Source organism: Pristis pectinata, chromosome 11 (genome assembly GCF_009764475.1).
Source record: "Pristis pectinata isolate sPriPec2 chromosome 11, sPriPec2.1.pri, whole genome shotgun sequence".
Classification (NCBI taxonomy): domain Eukaryota; kingdom Metazoa; phylum Chordata; class Chondrichthyes; order Rhinopristiformes; family Pristidae; genus Pristis; species Pristis pectinata.
The window spans coordinates 35,735,169-35,757,580 of NC_067415.1; the positions used below are offsets into that span (position 1 = coordinate 35,735,169).

General features: G+C 38.2%; 1 protein-coding gene across 3 annotated transcripts in view; it reads right to left on the reverse strand.

Moving 5' to 3' along the window:
- Window positions 1-9,199: 9,199 nt before the first annotated feature.
- The window catches only part of LOC127576063 (LIM and senescent cell antigen-like-containing domain protein 1), an 84,678-nt gene continuing 71,465 nt past the window's right edge, over window positions 9,200-22,412 (reverse strand). For 2 of the 3 annotated variants that reach the window (XM_052026406.1, XM_052026404.1), the window contains exons 6-10: window positions 19,675-19,825; window positions 14,658-14,750; window positions 13,455-13,503; window positions 12,998-13,073; window positions 9,200-11,324 (exon numbers count right to left, since the gene is read on the reverse strand). In XM_052026406.1, the coding sequence (XP_051882366.1) occupies window positions 11,210-11,324; window positions 12,998-13,073; window positions 13,455-13,503; window positions 14,658-14,750; window positions 19,675-19,825 (484 nt within the window). In that variant the 3' untranslated portion in view covers window positions 9,200-11,209. Of the gene's footprint in view, window positions 11,325-12,681; window positions 12,809-12,997; window positions 13,074-13,454; window positions 13,504-14,657; window positions 14,751-19,674; window positions 19,826-22,412 lie in introns of those variants that run through there. The other variant, XM_052026405.1, reaches the window with a different exon arrangement.

Below are 22,412 nucleotides of genomic sequence, written 5' to 3' on the forward strand. Positions count from 1 at the left end.
TGGGAGTAGCTTTGGTGGATACCTTGGTTGGCATGGACGAGTTGGGCTGAAGGGCTTGATTCCATGCTGTATGACTCAATCAAATCCCATTTTATTCTCAACACATTCCTATCAACTTCTCCACCCCAAGATTCTACCACTTATGTACAAACTGGAGGCAATTAGAACCATAGAACACTACAGCACAGAAAACAGGCCATTTCGCCCTTCTAGTCTGTGCCGAAACCTTATTCCGCTAGTCGCATTGACCTGCACCCAGTCCATAACCCTGCAGACCTCTCCCATCCATGTATCTATCCAATTTATTCTTAAAACTTAAGAGTGAGCCCGCATTTACCATGTCAGATGGCAGCTCGTTCCACACTCCCACCACTTTCTGAGTGAAGAAGTTCCCCCTAATGTTCCCCCTGAACCTTTCACCCTAAAGCCATGTCCTCTCGTACTTATTTCTCCTAATCTAGGTGGAAAGAGCCTACTCACATTTACTCTGTCTATACCCCTCATAATTTTGTAAACCTCTATGAACTCTCCCCTCATTCTTCTGTGCTCCAAGGAATAAAGTCCTAACCTGTTCAGTCTTTCCCTGTAACTCAAATCCTGAAGACCCGGCAACATTCTAGTAAATCTTCTCTGCACTCTTTCAATTTTACTGATATCCTTCCTATAGTTAGGTGAACAGAACTGCACACAATACTCCAAATTTGGCCTCACCAATGTCTTATACAGCCTCACCATAACATCCCAACATCTATACTCAATACTTTGATTTATGAATGCCAGGATGCCAAAAGCCTTCTTTACAATCCTGTCTACCTGTGACACCACTTTCAGGGAATTATGTATCTGAACCCCCAGATCTCTGTTCCTCCTCACTCCTCAGTGCCCTACCATTTACTGTGTATGTCCGACCTTGATTTGTCCTTCCAAATGCAACACCTCACACTTGTCTGCATTAAATTCCATCTGCCATTTTCTGGCCCATTTTTCCAGTTGGTCCAGATCCCTCTGCAAGTTTTGAAAGCCTTCCTCGCTGTCCACAATGCCGCCAATCTTAGTGTCATCAACAAACTTCAATTGTATGTGTGTATTCCAATTGAATTGTATGTGATTTTGTTCCCCTCGATTAAAAGAGGAAATACTGGCATTGGAGGCAGTCCAGAACAGAATCACTACGCTAATGCCCAGGATGAAAGGTGTCGTCCTATCACAAACAGCTAAAAGAGTATTCTTAGGAGTTTAGAAGAACGAGGGGTGATCTTACTGAAAAATAAAATCTTAAGGGGCAATGACAGGGTAGATATTGAGATGTTACCATTGGGGGGTAGAATTTCAAATAAGAGAACAGTTACGAGGGGATGGTCATTTAAAATTGAGGCGCATTACAATTTCTTCCTGCAGAGGTTGGTGAATCTTTGGAATTCTTTGCCCAGGAGATTTGTGGAAGCTGAAACACTGGAGGTATTTAAAGAGGAGGCAGATTCATTTTTGAAAGATTTGAGAATTGGGGAACTGGCACAGGAATTGTGCTCTGGGGCAGATCATCTATAATCATATTGTATGGTGGGGGAGGTTTTAGGGGCCAGATGGCATCTTCCTGCTCCTATTTTCTTGTGGCTTGTTATTGTACTAACAGACAGAACATCTAATGAGCAGATATTCCCAAAGCTATTACCTCTTCCCTTCATTCCTGGAGGTTAATTGCTTTGAGAATAAGCCTGTGATCCCTTAGGTATCTAAAAGAACATTTCAGTGGGTTGTTTTTTCTCCCAATCCTGCTAACTCAATTATAGCATCTGGTTTGACCTGTTTAACAGGACAGGGACATTTACTCAGTAACAACATATTTTATACCAGCTACAACAACATCCCAAGTCCCATCAAAATATACCTCTACAATTACATTTTTATGGATTATTCTTTCTTAATACAGCATAGCTTTGCCTTTTTTAATTAATGTTTGTTCCAGGCCCACAACAATGTGGTTGATTCTTGATTGGACTCTGAACTGTCAATGCAAGCAACTCAGATAAACCATACAACTACATCAACACATAAAAATGAAACCCTGATGGATCATCTGACTTCTAGCTCGGCACAGAATCTTATGCCTCAGCTTTACTTTCTAACCCTTTTTACTTCTCAAGAATTATGATGTTTTTCTTAAAAAAACTGTTCATATAATGCTGAATAATCACTACATTTTTGTATATAGCCTTTTGGATGAAGTGTTAAACCAAGGCCCTGTCTGCTCTTCAAGATGGGCTTAAAAGATTTCATAGCACTCTTGAAACAGAAGTATTTCAAACCGTTACTTCTGATCAATATTTAAATAATTTAGTCATTAATACATTGCTATTTGTGATTTGGCTGTGTGCAAGTATGCTACCTTGCTTAGTACATTATGTAATGACATTTGAAATGTAATTAATTTGTTATAAAACACATGGCATGATCTGAGGCACCATGTTAATGCTTGTATTTTTAATAATTTTCCCTTGATTTTTCTTTTGAGTCACTTTTGTATTTCACTTCTTTTCCCCTGTCAATAAAGAACACAATGCCAATTTTTGCTTTTGTTTGAATACAGTAAAATTAAAGATTCTATTGGACAAAATGGGGCACAATTTGATCCTCACCAGGATCCACCAGTTCCTGAAGGATATGATGTATTCCACAAGCTGAGGTAATGCAATGGAAAGAGATTTCTTAGTGACTAGGGTTGGAACCTTTGCATCTTGAGCAGAGATTGAGTAAAGGCAGAAAATAATTTTCTTACCTGGGGGCAATAAGGCCCAAACTGAGCTTAGAGATTGAAGAACTATCAATGAGATCATAGATTCATGGAATGATAGTTGCCTGGGTTTGGTTTCTTTTAATGAAGGGTTGCCTTTGCACACCAACTACCATGTTGACCTTAAAAAAATGAAGCTTTCATCCAGGAACAAGAGGGAGCCAGAAGTCCAGGTTCTTCAGCATGAATGTTAATGCTTATGCATTTGTGACCACAGGCATTGGTAGCCCTTGGCCCATACACACTCATTCTCTCACACACAAGTGCGCACGCCCACTTACACAGAAACTTGTGGGCCAACGTACAGGTGCCTTCACCCACTGCTTCCTCCTCGCACTCCCATCTTCTCCCCCTTATTGTTAACCCCTCACCCCTTCAGTTCTCTCTGAGCCTGAATCTCTGCTTTAATTATCCCCCACTCTCCCAACTCTCAGATCTCCTCCCTCACCCTCTGGCACACGTGCCTATGCTGCTGGCCTTGCTCTGGCTTCCACACACCTGCCCATATTACTGATCACACTCCAGGAATGTGATAGAAGCTTGGCCAGCAATGGGACCGGTTTTGCAGCTGAAGCATTATGTGTAATGGGGCCATGTGTGCAGGTTAGAACATGACCAACAACTAGGAGCTGGGAACAGGGCCATTGTTTTCTTCTGCTCCAGGCATTGCATGTTTCTTGAGATTTATATCAATTATTTTTATACAAGTTGTTTTTAAACAAATGATTGACACCAGATAATTTGTCAGTAGGGGTTCTTTGAGGTTGGCAGTGGATTGTACCAAGCAGTGCTTGGCAGGTCAGACAGGTGTTCCACATCCTCAGATCTTCACCCACTCATCTAGAGGAGTGGGATGCTTCACTTCAGCAAATCTGCTTTTTCAGACTACTTTTCCCCAAAAGAGAATATTCCAACAGATGCTTGCTGGGATCAAAAAAATGAATGTCTGACTAATCATTAAAAAGAAATTGGAATTGGTTTATTATTGTCACATGTATGGAGGTGCAATGAAAAAGCTTGTCTTGCATACCGTTCATACAGATCAATTCATTACACAGTGCATTGAGGTAACCCAAGGTAAAATAATAACAGAATGCAGAATAAAGTCTAACAGCTACAGAGAAAGTGCAGTGCAGGTAGACAATAACGAGGTAGATTGTGAGGTCAAGAGTTCATCTTATCGTACTAGGGAACCGTTCGATAGTGTCATAACAGCGGGATAGAAGCTATCCTTGAGCCTGGTGGTACGTGCTTTCAGGCTTTTGTATCTTCTGCCCGATGGGAGGGGGGAGAAGAGAGAATGTTCATGGTGGGTGGGGTCTTTGATTATACTGGCTGCTTTACTGAGGCAGCAAAGTATAGACAGAGTCCATGGAGGGGAGGCTGGTTTCCGTGATGCACTGGGCTGTGTCCACAACTCTGCAGTTTCTTGCGGTCCCAGGCAGAGCAGTTGCTGTACCAAGCTGTGATGCATCCAGATAGGATGCTTTCTATGGTGCATTGATAAAAATTGGTAAGGGTCGACGGGGACATGCCAAATTTCTTTAGCCTCCTGAGGAAATAGAAGTGCTGGTGAGCTTTCTTCGCCATGGCACCTACATGGTTGGACCAGGAGAGCCTGTTGGTGATGTTCATCTTCAGAAACTCCCAATTACAAATGTCTCAGTACTGTATGAAAAGGCAGCTGATCAAAATAATTTAAACCCAGTGTTATCTGTCTGCCAGGAATGATAGGAAATAGGCATTCATTCTGTCAACTCTGTTCACTGTTTAGTTACATACTTTCTATTATTCCTATCAGAGAATAACCATGCAAACTTCCCTCCAAGGATGTAGCTCATTAGTGGGTTAGACTTGTCCAGGGTTAGCTACAGATCCTCCACAGGCACGAGAACAATAACACACAGATTGGCCCGTAACACGTCTGATCCTTCTGGACAAGCCAATTTGCTTCCTAAACATACTCTCTGCAAGTAGCACTACTTCAATTCAGGCAGTGGTGTTCAATCTGCAGATTCTTGAAGGAATATCTGCACAGAGTGTTCCCTTTCTTCCATTAAGGTCTGAAGAATAAAGGACACCCCTTTAAAACTGAGATGAGGAGGAATTTCTTCATCCTGAGGATGGTGAATCTGTAGCATTTGTTGCCACAGAGAGCTGTAGAGGCCAAGTCATTGGGTGTATTTAAGGTAGAGATTGATAGATGCTTAATTGGTAAGGAGGTTAAAGGTTACGGGGAGAAGGCAGGACAATGGGGTTTAAAAATATCAGTCATGATTGAAAAGCGGACTCGAGGGGCCAAATGGCTTAATTATGCTCCTTTTTCTTCTGGTCTTATTTCTTAATTACCTGACATCAACTTCTGCAAAAGACCACTAATGGATTGAAATGCTTTTTATTAAAAAAAAGTGCCCAGAAATTTCCTGGATGCTTTCTTTGTGGTACCCAGCTCAGTTTCATGATCTCTTTAAACCAAACTTCCATTTTCTGATAGTTATTTGTCCAGACTCTGTACAGTTCATTAACCAATTGTTGGTTGGTTAGGGCATTCTAGAAACTCTTAGAATGTGAGCGAAATGGTAGGATATTGTGTAGGCAGAAGGGATTAGTTTAGTTGGGTATTTTGTTACTAATGTAATTGGTTTGGCACAACATTGTGGGTCGAAGGGCCTGTTCCTGCACTGTTCTATGTTCAATCCTACTGTATAAACGTTGCTAGCCCATTCATCCACATCTCAGATTCCCTGTAGAGGGCGCTACACCAGTTCATCTCCCATGCTAGATTTCACACACTGTGGAGAAGTGCAATGGATAGTTTGTCAGTTCACCACAGAGCAAGATTCAGCCCATTATGTCTAGACAAGCTTTTAGAAAGCCAATATGCTGCAGCTGGTGTGGTACATTGCAATATTGTCAAATGTATATCAATGATTGATTAATGAGGGATTCCTTACACTTAAGTTTTTGTAATCAGCTCAAGTTGAATTTGATAAACTGAAATGGCCTCAATGAAAATGTGAAAATAAAGACTCCTCACTGCTCCATTAAGTTTTCAAATTGCACATTGAAGCAACATTCTAAATCCTACCTCCTGAACATTGGATAACTCTGTTCTTCACTATTTTTCCAAGTTTCAAACCCTTTGGCAAATAAACCTTCAATATATGAGCCATGTTAACTACTAAATTAACAATGCTCCCCTTATAAAAATCCAGAAAATATATGGAATTAACCTGTTTATTGTATAGGGGCCTTTTTAAAATATCACTGTTAACAACAACGAACTTAGGTGTATTTAATAGCTTACATTGAGTCTTTGTTCAGTGCCCATTCTCCCCTCCCAACCCCTTACCAACTGTGTGTGCACGCGCACGTGTGTGCATGTGATACGATGCAATCCTCCACGTCACTGAAGCACTTTAGAGTTTCCTCTCTCCTCCTCTTCACTCCCAAACCCACCCTTTTTAGCTCTTAACACTGTACCCACATTACCAGACATCTCTCTCTGGTCTTCATGTCCAATTCCAGAAATAAAGCAGTCCATGCTTGCATGCAGCGAGACTTAAGACTACACTCAGGCATGGGGCTGATAAATGTCAAGTAACATTCACACCATAAAAGTGTCTGACAATAACCAATATCAAATGAGAGTTTAACACCCTACTACTGACATTCAATGGTATTGCCATCATTGAGACCCCTACCATCAGCACCCTGGGTGGGTGGGGAAGAGGATCACCATTCACTAGGAACTCAACTGAATCTGCCACATAAATATTGTGGGTATCCTGCTGGGAGTGACTCACCTCCTGCCACCCTGAAGCCTTTCCACCATCTACAAGGGTGAAGTCAGCAGTGTGCCAGAATATCACCTGCTTGGTTAGACAATTGTAGTTTTAACAGCACTGAAGAAGCTGGACTCCATCTACAACACAGCAATCCATCTGGTATCACATCAATACTCTATATTTTCATTCTCTCAACCACTGATACACAGTAGTTGTAGAGTGTACCATCAACTAAATGCACAGCAGTTACTTACTGAGGCTCCTCTAACAGCAATTCTCAATCTTCCAACCTCTGCCATCAAGGACAAAAGTTCAGGCACAAGAACATCATGAACACCTGTAGATTCCACTTTAGTTCACAGACTATTTCTAGCTTGGAAATATATGTCCATTCTTTCATTGTTACTGGGCTTAAATCTTGAAACAGTCCACCTCCCTGCAGTAGGTTAAGACAACAGCTCAGCATTATCTTCACAGGATAATAAGGGATGGACAATAAATGCCTAACTAATGACCACATTCATAAAAATGATAAATTAAGAAATATGCAGGATGCCACAGAGAGAAGAAACAAATAATGAAAGTTTGGTATCAAGGAACATTGCCATTTCAACTGGTCAGGTAACATTACCTCTATTACCTAAACACAATTTGTGAGAAATAATATTGTTTAATTTGAAGTTGTTTTGATCCTTTGACTCTTGTATTTTATTTGCATTCAAGTTTTGAACAACAAATGGTGGATAAAAATGCATTCAATTACTTAAAAACAAAAACACAGAACTAGATAAATATCTTCCTGGAATGCAAAACTTCCATTAAATTCAATTTGATTAACTCAGTGCCAAAGTTATTTTCATTTAATTGGAGGAAGGATGAATGGAAGATGAGACCAGAATCTTCTGCACAGAGCTACACAGAACATTTCCAGCTTTGAAGTTAACTTTCTTGATTATGCTGCATTGGATTAGCTCTCTCTGTAGCTTTGCTGCATTCATCAAGGACCTACATTGTCTTTTGGCCATCCCCACCCCCCACACCCCCCAATTTCCTGTCTTTTACCTCCTCCCTTCTTAAAGAGTGAAGTGACATTTGTGATTTTCCCATCCTCCGGAACCATTCCTGACTCTAGTGATTGTTGAAAGATCACTACTAATACCTCCACAATCTCCGCAGCTACCTCTTTCATAACCCTGGGGTGTAGTCCATCCAGTCCAGGTAACTTATCTACCTTCAGAACCTTTCAGTTTCCCAAGCACCTTCTCCTTAGTAATAGCGACAACACTCACTTCTGCCCACTGACTCTTGAATTTCTGGCACATTGCTGGCGTCTTCCACAGTGAAGACTGATGCAAAGTACTTATTCAGTTTGTCCACCATTTCTTTGTTCCCCATTATTCTCTCTCCGGCATCATTTTCCAGCAGTCTGATGTCCACTCTTGCCTTTCTTTTACTCTTTATATATCAGAGAAAACTTTTGGTGTCCTCTTTTATATCATTGGCTAGTTTACCTTCATATTTCATCTTTTCTCCCCTTACTGCTTTTTTTTAAAGTTATCTTCTGTTGGTTTTTAAAAGCTTCCCACTAATTTTTGCAATATTGTATGTCCTCTCTTTTATGCTGTCTTTGACTTCCCTTGTCAGCCACGGTTGCCTCATCCTCCCTTTAGGATGCTGCTGCTTCTTTGGGATGAACTGATCCTGCGTCTTCTGAATTACTCCCAAAAACTCCTGCCATTGCTGATCTACCATCATCCCTGCTGGGGTCCCCTTCCTTTCAACTTTGGCCAGTTCCTCTCTCATGCCTCTGTAGTTACCTTTACTCAACTGTAATACCAATACATCTGAGTTTATCTCCTCCCTCTCAAACTGCAGGGTGAATTCTATCATATTATGATCACTGCCTCTTAAGGGTTCCTTTACCTTAAGCTCCCTAATCAAATCTGGTTCATTTCACAACAGCGAATCCAGAATTGGCTTTTCCCCAGTGGGCTCGACCACAAGCTGCTCTAAAATTCCTTCTCTTGGAATCCAGTACCAACCTGATTTTCCCCAATCTACCTGCATATTGAAATCCTTTTTACATGCCTTTTCTATCTCCTGTTGTAATTTGTACCCCACAAAAAGTTAGGACAATATCTCATTTTGCAGATTCACTTGAACAAAAGGGTAGAGGGCAAGTCAGGGCAGAAAGTGACAGTAAAAGGACTCCTGAAGCACTCATTACAATTTACCAATATAAATGTGGTTAGTTGAAACCCTTCTGTAGAACATCACATTTTCTACGTTGAAGGATGTTCAAAACATACATAACAAGGTGAGAACATGAAACAGCCATTATTATTGAATAATTACTGTATATTGAAGTACTGCTTATATGAAAAATGAGCTGTTGGAGGAACTCAGCAAGTCAGGCAGCATCTGTGGAGAGAAATGAATAGTTGACCATTCAGTCCAGATGAAGTATCCTTCAGTCCAGATGAGTTCCTCCAGCAAGCTCATTGTTTTGCTCTGGATTCCAGCATCTGTAGTCTTGTCTCCATTTTAATGCAGACTTTGATATATGTTATATAAAACATGAACAAAATATAAAGCAGTAAATATGACCAAGCGCAACAACTCACAATATATATTTTATTATATAATACTGAATACTAGGGTACTGTATGGCGATACACACAAAAAAAATACATTCTTTTAATGAGAAAATAAATTCAGTATGCACTTCCCCAAACACCCAACTGGACAAATATCTTTAGTTTTCAAGAACTTAATGCTTTGACGACATTTCATGACATGACTACTTCACTAGAATGTATGTGGGCAATTAGAAAACTAATTATTGAGATGAACTTATTTTCCGATTTTACCACATCTCGTCACGTAGCACCAGCATTTATTACAATTAGTATATTCAAATGCAATAAAAACCAAAAGAAAAGGAAGTCACTACATACTGATAGCATGTCCAGTAGTTTGGGTAATCGCATTAAACTTTAAAATAGTACAAGATTTGCATCCATTATGGTTTTTCAAGCACCTCCAATTGAGAGGCACAAGAACAAATGTTCTATATATCTACCAGTCCACTTTCTTTCAGCAATTAAGTTTCCCTGGAGAGTTTAGTATACTTTCCACAAGAGCATTAAAAATATAAACGCAGCAGTTGACCAGTTTTGCTTTCAAGTACATGTAGGGAAACAATTGGATTTATTCCTTAGGAGTTGTATTGTAGTATCTACCATGCTAAATATGTTAAGAAAAGCAATAAATTGTACAATTTAAAAACATGCAAACAGAACTAATTTCTGAGTACTGCAGCTGTTGTTACAGCATCTTCTTATATTAATGTGAGTAAATCAGTAATATACAAGGAAGCCACTATATGACAGTTGATGTAATCACCACCTGCTTCAACTACTTAGATGTTGTTTTACTTTATAATAGTTTTCAAAATTAAATTTTACCAAATGCATAATTCATGCATGTTTTGAAGTTGGTCATTGATTCTGAGTACAAGCATTCATGCACAACATTTTCCAGTTATTTCTCAATGATGCGTTGTCTTGTAATTGATAGCTTAAATTGCTTACAAACTGTACAAAAATAGTGAAGATTAGAATACATTTTGATATATGTCAATCAATACATCTAGCAGAGTACATAATGAAGGAATGTGGAACTGTGCCTTTCTTTAATTTGCACCTCATGTCTATAAGTCAATAAATTCATTTCCTTTAGTGGAGTGACAGAAGCATTGATTTGATGTAGTGTAAGCACAGCGTGAAAATATATTAAAATATATTGTTACATGCTGCAAATCAGAGCATTTTACATCGCATCAAGATGTTTTGGTTTGCCAAATGGTAAGCTTTGTTTCTACATGCATGAACAGATTATATATTAATTCCCTCTGTTGTAAATTTGTTTTCATTTGCTGGCCTTATATATGGAGGCTTAACAGCATGTACCAAAACCTTTAGAAAATACAGTTATGAAGTACCATTTTAGAAAAACAATCCAATTCACCACTTTCAGAGATGGCAACATGGTGCAATGTGTTATATTATGTCAGAGTAGTGAGATTTGGGTTCTTCCAGTGTATTCACAAACTCAGTCTCACCACGAATAATACAATATGCAAAACAGATGGTGGCTGGATCATGTATTGTAATATTGTACAATATTGTAATTTCCGTAATTCCTTGAGGATCAGGGAATAGTATAATATGCAAGTAGACCATTTAATTTAACCAGCCTGGTTATACTTGGGTGGTATCACAAGGCGAGGGGGGAGCAACCTTCAAACATGGATTACTTTTATTAAAATATTAAATTGAACAAATGGACATGGCTCTGCAAAGTTAAAATCAAAACTGATCTTCTGTGGTAAACTTTTAATTTAAATCATTTGAATTTAGGATATTAATCTAATAACAGGTCAATAGAGTATATAGTAAAACTGCTAATGAGTTTAAAAGGGAGCAGAGGAACCAGGGCCTCTGTGAGCCAGATATTGAACCAACAGGATTTTGGAATAATCTGTTGGTGGATTATCTGAGTTTTACTGTATTTAGAAATAATTTTGAATACAGAAAGCATGGAAATTGACGGTTAATCTTTTGATTCCTTATTTCCGTCCAGCACTTTCAGCCAGTTTCTTCAGCCTTTTCTTCAGCTCCAGAGGAAATTTCTCATAACATTTCTTACAAACAGGCTTCATATCGAACTCCACAAATTTGTTTCTATGGAACAAAAATGAACAAAGTTCAATATGTGTTCTCTGTTTATCCACCCTTGGTTTTTAAATGACATTGTAATAAATGGAATAAAACAAAGCAATTTTTGACATTCCAAAGGACCCATTACAAAAGGGGCACATGAAATGTCCATCAATACAATAAGAGATAATTGGGGTGACATTTATTGTATTCTTCATTTAGTTTCTATTGCAAGTAAAAGATAATTTGAAGTTAATGAACAGTTAGGTGAAGTTCTCTGCCTTTGTTGTCGAACCTCTTGCATAATTAAAAATACTCCACTTTGGGCTTATTTTATATTGTCTCAAAATGTACCATGGAATGTGGTTCAGAGTTCAGATTGATGATGTGGCTTCTGAATCACACATTCGTTTTCCCATTAATGGAAAAGCAGTGACCAACATTATGATAAAAACATTTCGTCATGTAGATAATATGGAATCTTTGATATCAGAAAATGTTGTTTCAGAATACTGTAATCTGGCAAAAACTGATGGAGTTGAAGAAGAAAGAGAGACTATTAAGCGACATACAGGTACCCCAGTTTTGTTCATGGCTTGTCGAACTGAATTTTTAAGTTCATCCATGTGTAGATATGCTATAACAAGTCTTCCTGTCCTTCCAAAGCATGAAGTAGGTAATATTGCTTTGGAAGCTAGTATAGATGCATTTGGTGGAACGATGATGATCTTAAGGGTTGAAAATGTTTGTGTTAAAAAGATCTTAAATAATGCAAGTTGATTTAAGTGCTAAATATGTCCTGAGATAGTTCACAGGAATATTATTGAATAGGACTTGTCGAGATACAGAAAGAGGTTTAGAGCAGGTAACCAAAAACTGAAGAGAAGTTTTAAATGGAGATAAAGTAGTAGAGGGTTTGAGGAAAGGAATGCCAGAGCCTAGGCAGAGAATATCAATTACTGGCAATGCAGCAGACCAGAACTGAAGTGATTTAAGAAGGGGAATCAGAAATTCAATTTGAGGAGTTGTTGAAATGGGCTTTGATGAAACTGGAAAGCTAATGGTTCTTCAATGAGCTGAGAGATGATGTACAATGAGAGTTAGAGAGTCAAAGTACTGGGGCTGCAAACTGGTGACCAAGTTTTATGGAGGTTGGACGCCAGGAAAGGATTAGAATAGCCAGAAGTGCATATGATTGTTCCAGTAGCAGATGGACTAAAGCAGGGAAAGAAGGCGACAATATTACAGAAAGTAGACCAAAGGAAAATAAGAGGAGACAACAATACAAAAATGACTGAAACACAAGACCGTTGGAAATCAAAGATACTAACCAAAGACAGAAGAAAAGAGACAAACATTCCTTACAGGCAGATATCCATCATTTTTTCTTTTTGTGTTTTCTTTTGCATCTCTTTCCCGTTTAGCAAGTCGGCGTTTTAACTCTTCAGGCAATCGTTCGTAACATGTGTTTACAGACTGGTTTCAGATCAATTTCAACAAATTTGTCTCTTCAGCGAACAGAGAATGGATAGGAAAGGATAGAAGAGAGAGAGTAATGTATGAACAATGAAAATATAGAATCACACAGAAAAAAAACCCTGAATTTCTTCAGAGATGAATCTCAGAAAGAGGCTGATAATACTAAACATTTATGATTTGAAAAAACGTTACAGAGTGACTAGAATAAAAGTACTTACTTGAGCGTCAGCTTGGTGTTGCAAGTTGAACAGGCAAAGCAGTTAACACACCAAGCTTTATTCAAAGCAGATACAACTGTTCAGGAAGAAAAAATATAGAGTTAACCATGATGTTAGTAATATCATCTTAACTAGTATTTATCCAGTTGGCTGATTAGAAATATAATATTTAGGGTTAGAAAGAAGGAATTCAGAGAATTTGTACAACTTTTTGGACTGCCAATCTTTCGAAGATGGATGAATGGGTTTCTGGGGAAAAAAAGCCCAAAGAATTTTTGCTGTACAAACCACTTGAATATTTTAATTTCATTTTAAAACTTGGGAAACCACTTTTTTTTCTTAGATGTACCATTTTACTGAAGCTACATCAGAATAGAACAGAGAAAAACAATTTTATATATACAACATACATAAAATCACGAACATTTGAATAACTAAAAAGTACTATGAAACTTACCATCACCTTCAATCACACGATTACAGTGGTAGCAAACGTCACCAAAAAGCTGAAAAAAATAATTTTAAGATGTTCAAAGTATATTTGCATCCAAAGATACAAATTTAAGACAAAACAATGCTTTCAGCCATCTTTTTAAATGAATTATTTCTTTGAATGGAGAAGATAACTATAGTTAAGAGTGAATGGGGCTCAGCTGCAGCATCATCGACTCCAAATTATTCGTGCAAGTTAAAACCCATCTCTCTGACTTTAAGATGTCACTTTGGTGCATTGTTGGTGTTATTCTTCATACATGTTAAACTGAAGCAAAAAAAATTCCCATGGCATCATTTGTAGTGCTTTCTCAGTATCTTGGACAATAGTCATTCCACAATACCTGTTGGACTACATGGTTGCAGGATGTAGTGGCTGGAATAAGCCGACCTCCCCCCACTACCACCACCCCTCACTTGACAGATGTCAGGTGAGGCAAAGGAGGCTCTCAGTGGTGAGTAGGTCTCCAGTGATGCATTCCAAAATCCTGCCCCTCTAGTGTCTTAAGTCAGAGCCATTTAAATTTATTTTAATAATTTTAAAGTTTGAATTAAAAAAGCACAAAGCAAAAAAAAACTAAATAATTAAAATAATAACTGTAAGAGGCAACAACCACTGATGGAGCAGAAAGTTAAAGTCAGCAGCACCTGAGCTCAAGTACATCCCAGACTTGTGCATTTGACTGTGACGTGTGGATGTCCAAGATGTGTTGAGATGCAAACAGATGATAGTTGGAGGTTTCCTTTGGAACCTCTGGCGATCAGGGAGTGCATCAGCCCATTAACTATTTAATTCTACCTCCATGGTCTGCTACTAGCAAATCTCCTGCTTACTTATAGAGGAAAAGTAATCCTGATCCTTGAAAAGGTTCTAAATGCAAACTTTCCCATCCTTACAAATGCTGGTTGGTTTAAAAAAAATCAAAACTATGGTGGATACAAAAACACGAAGATCTGGCCATTTCTACAAAGTAAGAAAATAGTTTTGAAAGGTTAGATTTACAACATTATGAGCATACTAAAAGAAAACACACTGTAAAAATGTTATTCTAACTTAGCATTTTTAATTCTAGTAATGTTTAAATGTAAAACTCATACCAAAATTGCCATGTTGGGTAAAACAAAAATTAAATTGATATTAAATTAAATAACAGTATTCCTGTTTTACCTGATTATAGTGTGTTTCACAGTAAGCCAATCCCTTCCTTTCATAGTGACGATGACCCAAAAAAGGTTTCTCACACTTGGCGCATACAAAATGCTGCAAATAGATTGTAACATGTTCAATTTGTTAAGTGATCCTTCCTTCCAGAAATAAACCAGCAAAGCAAAAATTGCAGCAATCAGTGCAAAATATAACCAAAGCTACATGTTGTATATTGAATCATAGCATTCTTTCTTACAATGTTATAAACTTTAATTTTACAAGTCTCCATAAAAAGCACAATTCTGTGAAAAACTCATGAAAAAAAAAGGCAAAGGCAAAAATCTCTTAGTTGTTTTAAGTTGGGAAAACAGATTGTTAGAAGACTATAGAGTGGCCAAGTTTCAGTGCCTTTTCAGATTTTAATTTTAAATTCATTTTCCAAGTAATATTAACAAAAAAAAATCTTCTTTTCAAAGTTTCACTTCTATTTCATTTCATTTCCCAGGAATACTGAGAAAATAACACCCAGACTTCTGCAATCACGCACCACCACATTTAGCTGCCTAACTGCTGATGAGTTTTGAACTTTGTGCGTCCAAGTACTTAAACCAGGGTTCTGTTATAGTGCTGTTCCAACAACTGTTAATACAACCAAAATTAGAAATAACTCAGTTCATATCTGCAAATTTGAAACATGAACAGTAATGAAAACAAAAGACTTGGGCCATCAAGGGCACGTCACAAAAACCATTAGCCAATCCCTTAAATTTCACGTTTATGCTGGTGAAAAGCAACCTTTCCATCTGACTCAACTTCCAAGGCTGAGTTAGTGGTGGTTCAGGAATTGAAAACTTAAAAAATTTCTAAAGCATCCTTCCTGCAATTTTCATCATTGCAAGATGATGATTCCTTTTATTGCCCTGCAATCTTTATTAAGTTTGCATGTGCCACATTCTATCTTTAAAAGTTAGTGAAATAGGACCATCACAGTTCCATAGTGCAACACACACACTGGGGATGCCCAGTGTCTCAAAAGCCCATGGTAACACTTTTATTTCCCCCTCCCCCCAATGAAGTGGAACATTTCTGAAGGGAAGACTGATGTTCCCAAAGTATTGAATGTTGATGAATTGGCCTTTTCTGCAGAGAACTGAACTCATGAAGGAATTGATTGGATAAAAGATCATCGAGATTTAGGGAAGGGTGTTGAAAAAAGGATAACAAGGGAAGAGGAGAGATGACGGGCAGTGTTGGAAATGTGATTGCAAGGTTTGGAAAGATTTGTAAAGTGATTAATGGGAGGTATTTTGCAGATGGGTGAAAGGGAGTTGAACAGGTAATTAATTGCTGGGAACATGAACAACGAGGGACAAGAACAATAGACAGTTAAACAATATACTCATCTCAAAGCAGATCAAAGTCTCAAACTCTCTGGAAGCTACACAGATAAGGTTTGCATTTTAAAACAAACAAAGCACAACTATCCTGTTGAGATATACTTGTTTTCTCTGAGGCCTCCTGCGTGTAGAGTTGTACAGCTTTTGAAGCCACTCTGCAAGTTCAGTGACTTGTGCACACAACTAGCAGCAAAAAAAAATGTCTCTGATCTTTTGCTCCAATTTAAAGAAAAAGCCCTTCAGGTAGAGAGTTTTGGACAACTCCATACTAGACAATCACTATGTGGACCCCAAGAGATGCTCCGTACATCAATTCTCCTCAGTGTAATCCATTTGAGCATGGGAGACTGCAGACTGAAGTCAGGCAGTTCTCACAAGAAACAGAAAATAGAACAAAGAGCTTTTGTAGGCCAAAAAAAAATAAAGTTGGTTTTGTCATGACCAATACTCTAGAGGCTAGTTAAGTGACTGTGACAGAAATACAATAGTAAATTATCTGCCCAGCAATGAATAGCCCAAAGGATTGGAGGAGCACAGAAAACAAGAACACACATCACCAGCAACCCAAATCATAACAAGCCATCTTTAGGTCCAAGTACATTTTACTGTACAGAGATCAAGAAAGAGTTATATATTGACCAGAAAGACTCCCAAGAGGTCCCTGCACACTCCACTTTCTAATGATTGACTAGTACATTACATGACACTTTTGAACCTTTCTTATGGAATCCCACTTTTAAATGAGCATTTGTTGCACAAACTACATTATCACTGCAAAACCAAGATGTGATTAAACTGTATTCATAGATTTAAAATAAATATGATTAAAGGTACAATACTGCATTTTTACAAGAATTAATCAAACATTGTAATTTTCCCCTCTTGAGAGGACTAAATTTTCAACCAACTAGTAAAAAAATTGTAAAACAGTACCAGCAAATATAGTATTCTGTAAAAATCCAAGTTACTTACTCCAAATAGGTTGTTGCCAAATATCAACATCTTTATAACCAAACCACACATCTACTTGCAATTATGATAACACTTAAATGTCTTTCAAATCAGGCTTATGATTTCAACTACAAAAGGAAATACAGTCCGCTGTCCAAGCATGACTTTATTAAAATAACTGAGAAAAGGAAGGCTTTTACAAAAACAGTCTGTAAACTGATAGTTTAGAGCAATCAAGAGCTAGTTGATTGCAGTGTAGCAGGTTGTGAAATCAGAAGTATCAACGACAAATAAACAGGGAACAATGGGCTGTGTTCAGCCACAAAGGAATGCACAGAAAATGATCCAAAACAGCTTTTCAGTTGTCCACAATGTGTCATCAATAATAATGAAAAGGGTTCTACTGGGGCAGTGTTAATGATGGATGAATAGGAGAATACTTGTTATGCCTCAGGGTTCAAGAGGTTATTATACAAAAATAGCATTTGACCAAACATGTATTGAGATCAATGTGTTAAATCCAGTCAGTATACGAGGAAATCCCAGTCCTAAAATAACTCTGTTGTGTACCTGACGCACACTTTTTAAACTCAATGTCCCATATTGGAGTCGATAGGTTTGTGACAAATAAGTAAGTGCAATACAATCAAGATCATCATCTCAGACATTGGTTAAATTCTCAGCAAGACACATTTTAACTTTTAATTAAATGAGTAATGATATCTGTATGCTTGCATAAAAAAAAACTGACAATGAAACCTGTCAGATTATGAAAGCCCAGCTGGGAAGAGAAACCATCATTGCTACCTAGTCTGAGATGTATCCAAAATCAATTGCATTCAGGACAACAGGAAACAGTATTTTTGTGGTCACAACCCAACAATAAATAAAAAAATTTATTACCCACAACCCAATAATAAATAAAAATTGACCAAGATTGGGGCATCCAGTAAACAAACATGTTAGGTTTGATGCAGCTGCTGAGGAAACTCCCACTTGGAGTGAAAAGCTCCTGAGATGTCTCACCTGGAGGCCAGATATGTGATAGGTGTTCATATATCCAGACCTTGATACCTAGCACACTGGACTATTAAGTTAACTGGTTGCTCAAATCCATGCTTGTCATCTGCTAAACAACCAAGTCACTATCCATCGGTGGAAAATGTACTGAATGATACTGCTGGGCTAAAACTAGGTTAGAGAATTTGGAAAAAAGAACACCATGCTGAAATGGCAGACACCTGAACTAGAGCACCACGGACAACTGGTTAGACAACTCGCCTCATAAATGGAACCTGGCACAATACGAAGACAAAAGAGACTGTAGATGCTGGAATCTGGAACAAAAAATGAATGCTCGAAGAACTCAGAGTAAAGCAGCATCTGTGATGGCAAAAGAGGTAAGTCATAGCCTCATCAGATGCTGTTTTACTCTGAGTTCTTCCAGCATCATGTTTTTTTTTGTACTTGGCATAGTATCCTTGCTGGAATTGGATTCTTCCTACCAAGACCCAGATGATCTTTCCAGCAAACCCAAATGGTGCTCTTAAGGTGGTCATCTGTTACCACTTCTGTTGAGCTTTATTAAATTTGGCTTGTTAAATTTCACATGTACCCTGTGCTTGTCTAAGCACAGACATGGTAGAGAAGGACAGGGGAAAGATGTGTTGCTCAGGTAATCTGTTGGACTCAGCTAATTGGATGTGTCCCCAGAGTGAAATTCTGCACTTCACACACAATGATCAGTAAATTGAAGATATTCTCCATTGGTAGTAATTTCATCTCCAACTCAAAAGGTTTTAGGTGCAAGTTCTACTTCAGAGATTTGAACACACAAATCCAAGCCTAAAATCCCATGCTTTACCGAGTGAATTATTAGCTATCACGTGTGCTGACTTTTGATGAGGTGCTTAACTGGTGCCACATCTGCTCTCCAAGGTAGATATACAAAAAAAAATCCCATTTACACTATTTCAAAGGGCAGACGAGTTACCATAGTATCCTAGCTAAGATCAGTATTACACTGCTATTTATGGGAACTTGTTTTGCGTAAATTAGCCATCACTTTTCCTACAATAGTGACTGCATGACAAAAGTACTTCACTGACTGCTATTTCTCCAAAGTCTGAAACGTGGTGATAGGTTTTCATATCCATTGGAGATCCAGCAGTCAAACACAAAACATTCTCAAGTGTTGTTTATGTTGAGGTAATCTGGGTACCCCTCCTAATCAAGGGGTATTCCCCACCACTTTGTACCCAACTTCAGCATCATTCTGGGAGGTGGTACTTATGTTAGAAGTTTACTTAGTGTTGCAATTGATATCAATTTTTCACACATTATAATGCATTACCCAACTATTACTATGGTCATGTCTGGGTTAATAGTGGGTTTATTAGTAACGAAGCGATCTAGGCCATGGTCAGTTCATTCAATAGGAACAAAGCGATGACCATAATGCACTCCTCTCTGGTTGGATTCAAAATCAGTTACTTGAGCTTAAAATTACTGCATTCAGTGAGTGATAAAGAAACATTTCCTCCTTTTCACCACTCGGTGGTGACCTAGAATATGGAAAGAAATGCTACACATTTAAAGCACACAAACAATCCTTTCGTTTGCAATGACCATTCTACCTTAGGAAAGATACAATCAAAACAATAAATAGAACAGGATATTAAATAGTTTACCTCCACATGCCACTGCTTGCCCATTGCATTGACCACGCGTCCTTCAATTGGTCTTCGGCAAGCACCACAAATGGGAACACCCATTTTATCATGGCAAGGCAAGCAATACAGTTCTCCTTTCAGCTCTCGAGCTTCAGCAGTCAACTCTTTTCTGATTAAAATAAAGCATCAAAACATATGAAAGAATCATCCATGTATATATCCTCTCACTTAACTGAGAGGATTTGTTTTGAAAATAAAGGATCACCTACATTGAGTTTCTATACAAAACATCACAATGAAATGTGCAACAATATAGTATATTGTTGGTGAAGTGCAAAATATAAGTAGGGGTTTATGGATTTTGAGATTCAAAAATTTGTTGTGTGGTTGAAAGCTTTAAAATGTAGGAAGCTATTGATGGTCTGGTCAGTTGGGCAGAAAAGTGGCAAATGGAATTTAATCAACAGAAGTGTGCAGTAATACATTTAGTGGTAAAACAAGGCAAGGGAATATACAATGAATGGCCGGATATAGAGCTGCAGTTCCTTAAAAGTAGGACAGGTCAACATGGTGGTTGGAAAAGCAAGCAGGACTTTTTTCCTTTATTAGCAGAGACAGACAAAGGAAAACAAGTACTTTATGCTGGAATTGCTTGAACAATAGTTAGCCCACAGCTTAAGTACTGCATAAGTTTTGGTCCCACTCTACAGGAAATATATGATTGCACTGAAAGTGCAAAGATTTATTTAGATGTTGCCAGGATTGAAAAATTGTAGCCATGGGGAAAGATTGAATAAGCTAGAGTTGTTTCCCTTGGAACAGAGGAGGCCATGTGCATAAAATTATGGAGGACCTAGAAGGTCCTATTTTCCTTAGCAAAGTAGTCAAAAACAACATTTTAAAATAATTGGTAGAAGGATGAGAAAAGAAACATTTTCATCCAGCTTGATTATAAACGGCAGAACTCTTTAACGTATTTAAAATAAACAAATAAGTACTTTTTATTTTGTCAGTGTCTCGATATTCTAGTAGGTCCAGCATCCCTGACTGGCCTTTTGACCTGTTGATGAAGGAATGGCGACATATTTCCAAGTCAGAATAGGTGCTACTGGGAGGGAACCTGCAGGTGGTTATGTTCCTATTTGACTGCTGTCCTCTACCTTCTTGATGGAGGTCACGAGTTTGACTGGTGCTGTCAAAGTAGCCTAGGCAAATAACAGCAGACCATTTTGTAGATGGTACATGCTGTAGCACCTGTGTAGTGGTGATGGAGGGAGTGAATGTTTAGTATGGTGGATAGGGTGCCAATCGAGTAGGCTCTTTGTCCTGAGTGCTGTTAAGTTTGAATGCTTGGAGCTGCACTCCTTCAGATATCCTGTCACATTCCTGACTGAGTCTTCTAGAGAGCGGAAAGACTTTGGAGTGTCAGTAGGGAGTCGCTCATTGAAAGATACTTAGCCTCTGACTTGTTCTTGGATGTTTACTTGATAAGCCATGATCTGGAGGGCTTCAAGTCTAACGCTGAAAGGTGAGGTTAGGTTGCATAGCTTTCTCCCAACCAGCACAGACACGATAGGCCAAAGTAGACTCCTATGTCTTAAAGTGCCTATGAGTTTACATATCCAAGGAGATTTTTGAATAAGTCAGTGATGTGGGAGGTGGGAACAGGGTTTCTTTTTCAGCCAGTGATATACAGCCACTACATCTAAAATTTAAAAATGGAGGTATTGCTCAATAGAAAATAAAATCTACGTGACTTCTGCATTATACCAAACTATTTTAAAATGGATCGTTTGTCTTTTGTTGTCTATATGCAGAAGTTTGAACCCATTAAGTGTTTTTAAGATTATAAAATGTATTAAATTAAAAGCAAATTAAGTTTTCAAATTGTTACATTTTCAAAAAGTTTGTGAAATACTATTTAAATGACGTTAGCTAGAAAGTGGAAATTTTTGTTATTAATTAACCAACAGACTTGTTGTTTTTCCCAACAATTATCTTGTCATTTAAACACATCTAGAATAGCCACTAAATCTCAGAATATTCATTAAATCTGAATATCCATATATCACATGATGCACAGATGGTGAGATACTGATAAATGCTGTATCCAGAAGGATTCAGGGATCCTTGCTCACAAGTCACAAAAAGGTCAGTAAGCCATTATAAAAGCTAACAGTATGTTAGCCTTAACTGTAAGAGATTGAAGCACAAGAGTAAGAACATCGTACTTTGGTGACACCACACAAAACTGCAACAAAAGATTAAATAGGTCGATTCCAAGAAAGTCATGGCTGTCTGCTCTAAAGAGATGAGTAGAAAGGACTTGTATTCTGCAGAGTTTAGGATAAGAGGTGATCTCCTTCAAATATTTTTAAATTCTTTGTGGGTTTTACAGGGTGGGTTCTGAGAGGCTGCTTCCCATGGCTGGAGTACTAGGAGGTCATCTCTGGAAAAGGAGCTGGCTGGCCATTTAGGGCTGAGCCAAGAATGAACTTCTTCTCTCAGAGGTTGCAGAAGTTTTAGACTCCTCCACCCCAGAGGTCCATGGAGAATTGAGTCAATGAGTATATTTAACATTAAGATTGTCATTTTTGGATTAAGGGAAATGGGATGTGGAGTAGGCAGAACATGGTGGATATGAAATAAATATTGCATCCACAATGTTATCAAATGCTGGACCAGTCTCCAAGATCAGCATTGCATTTTACTGTTCCTACCTTTATGCTCTTATTGGATGAAGACAAGGACAGAAC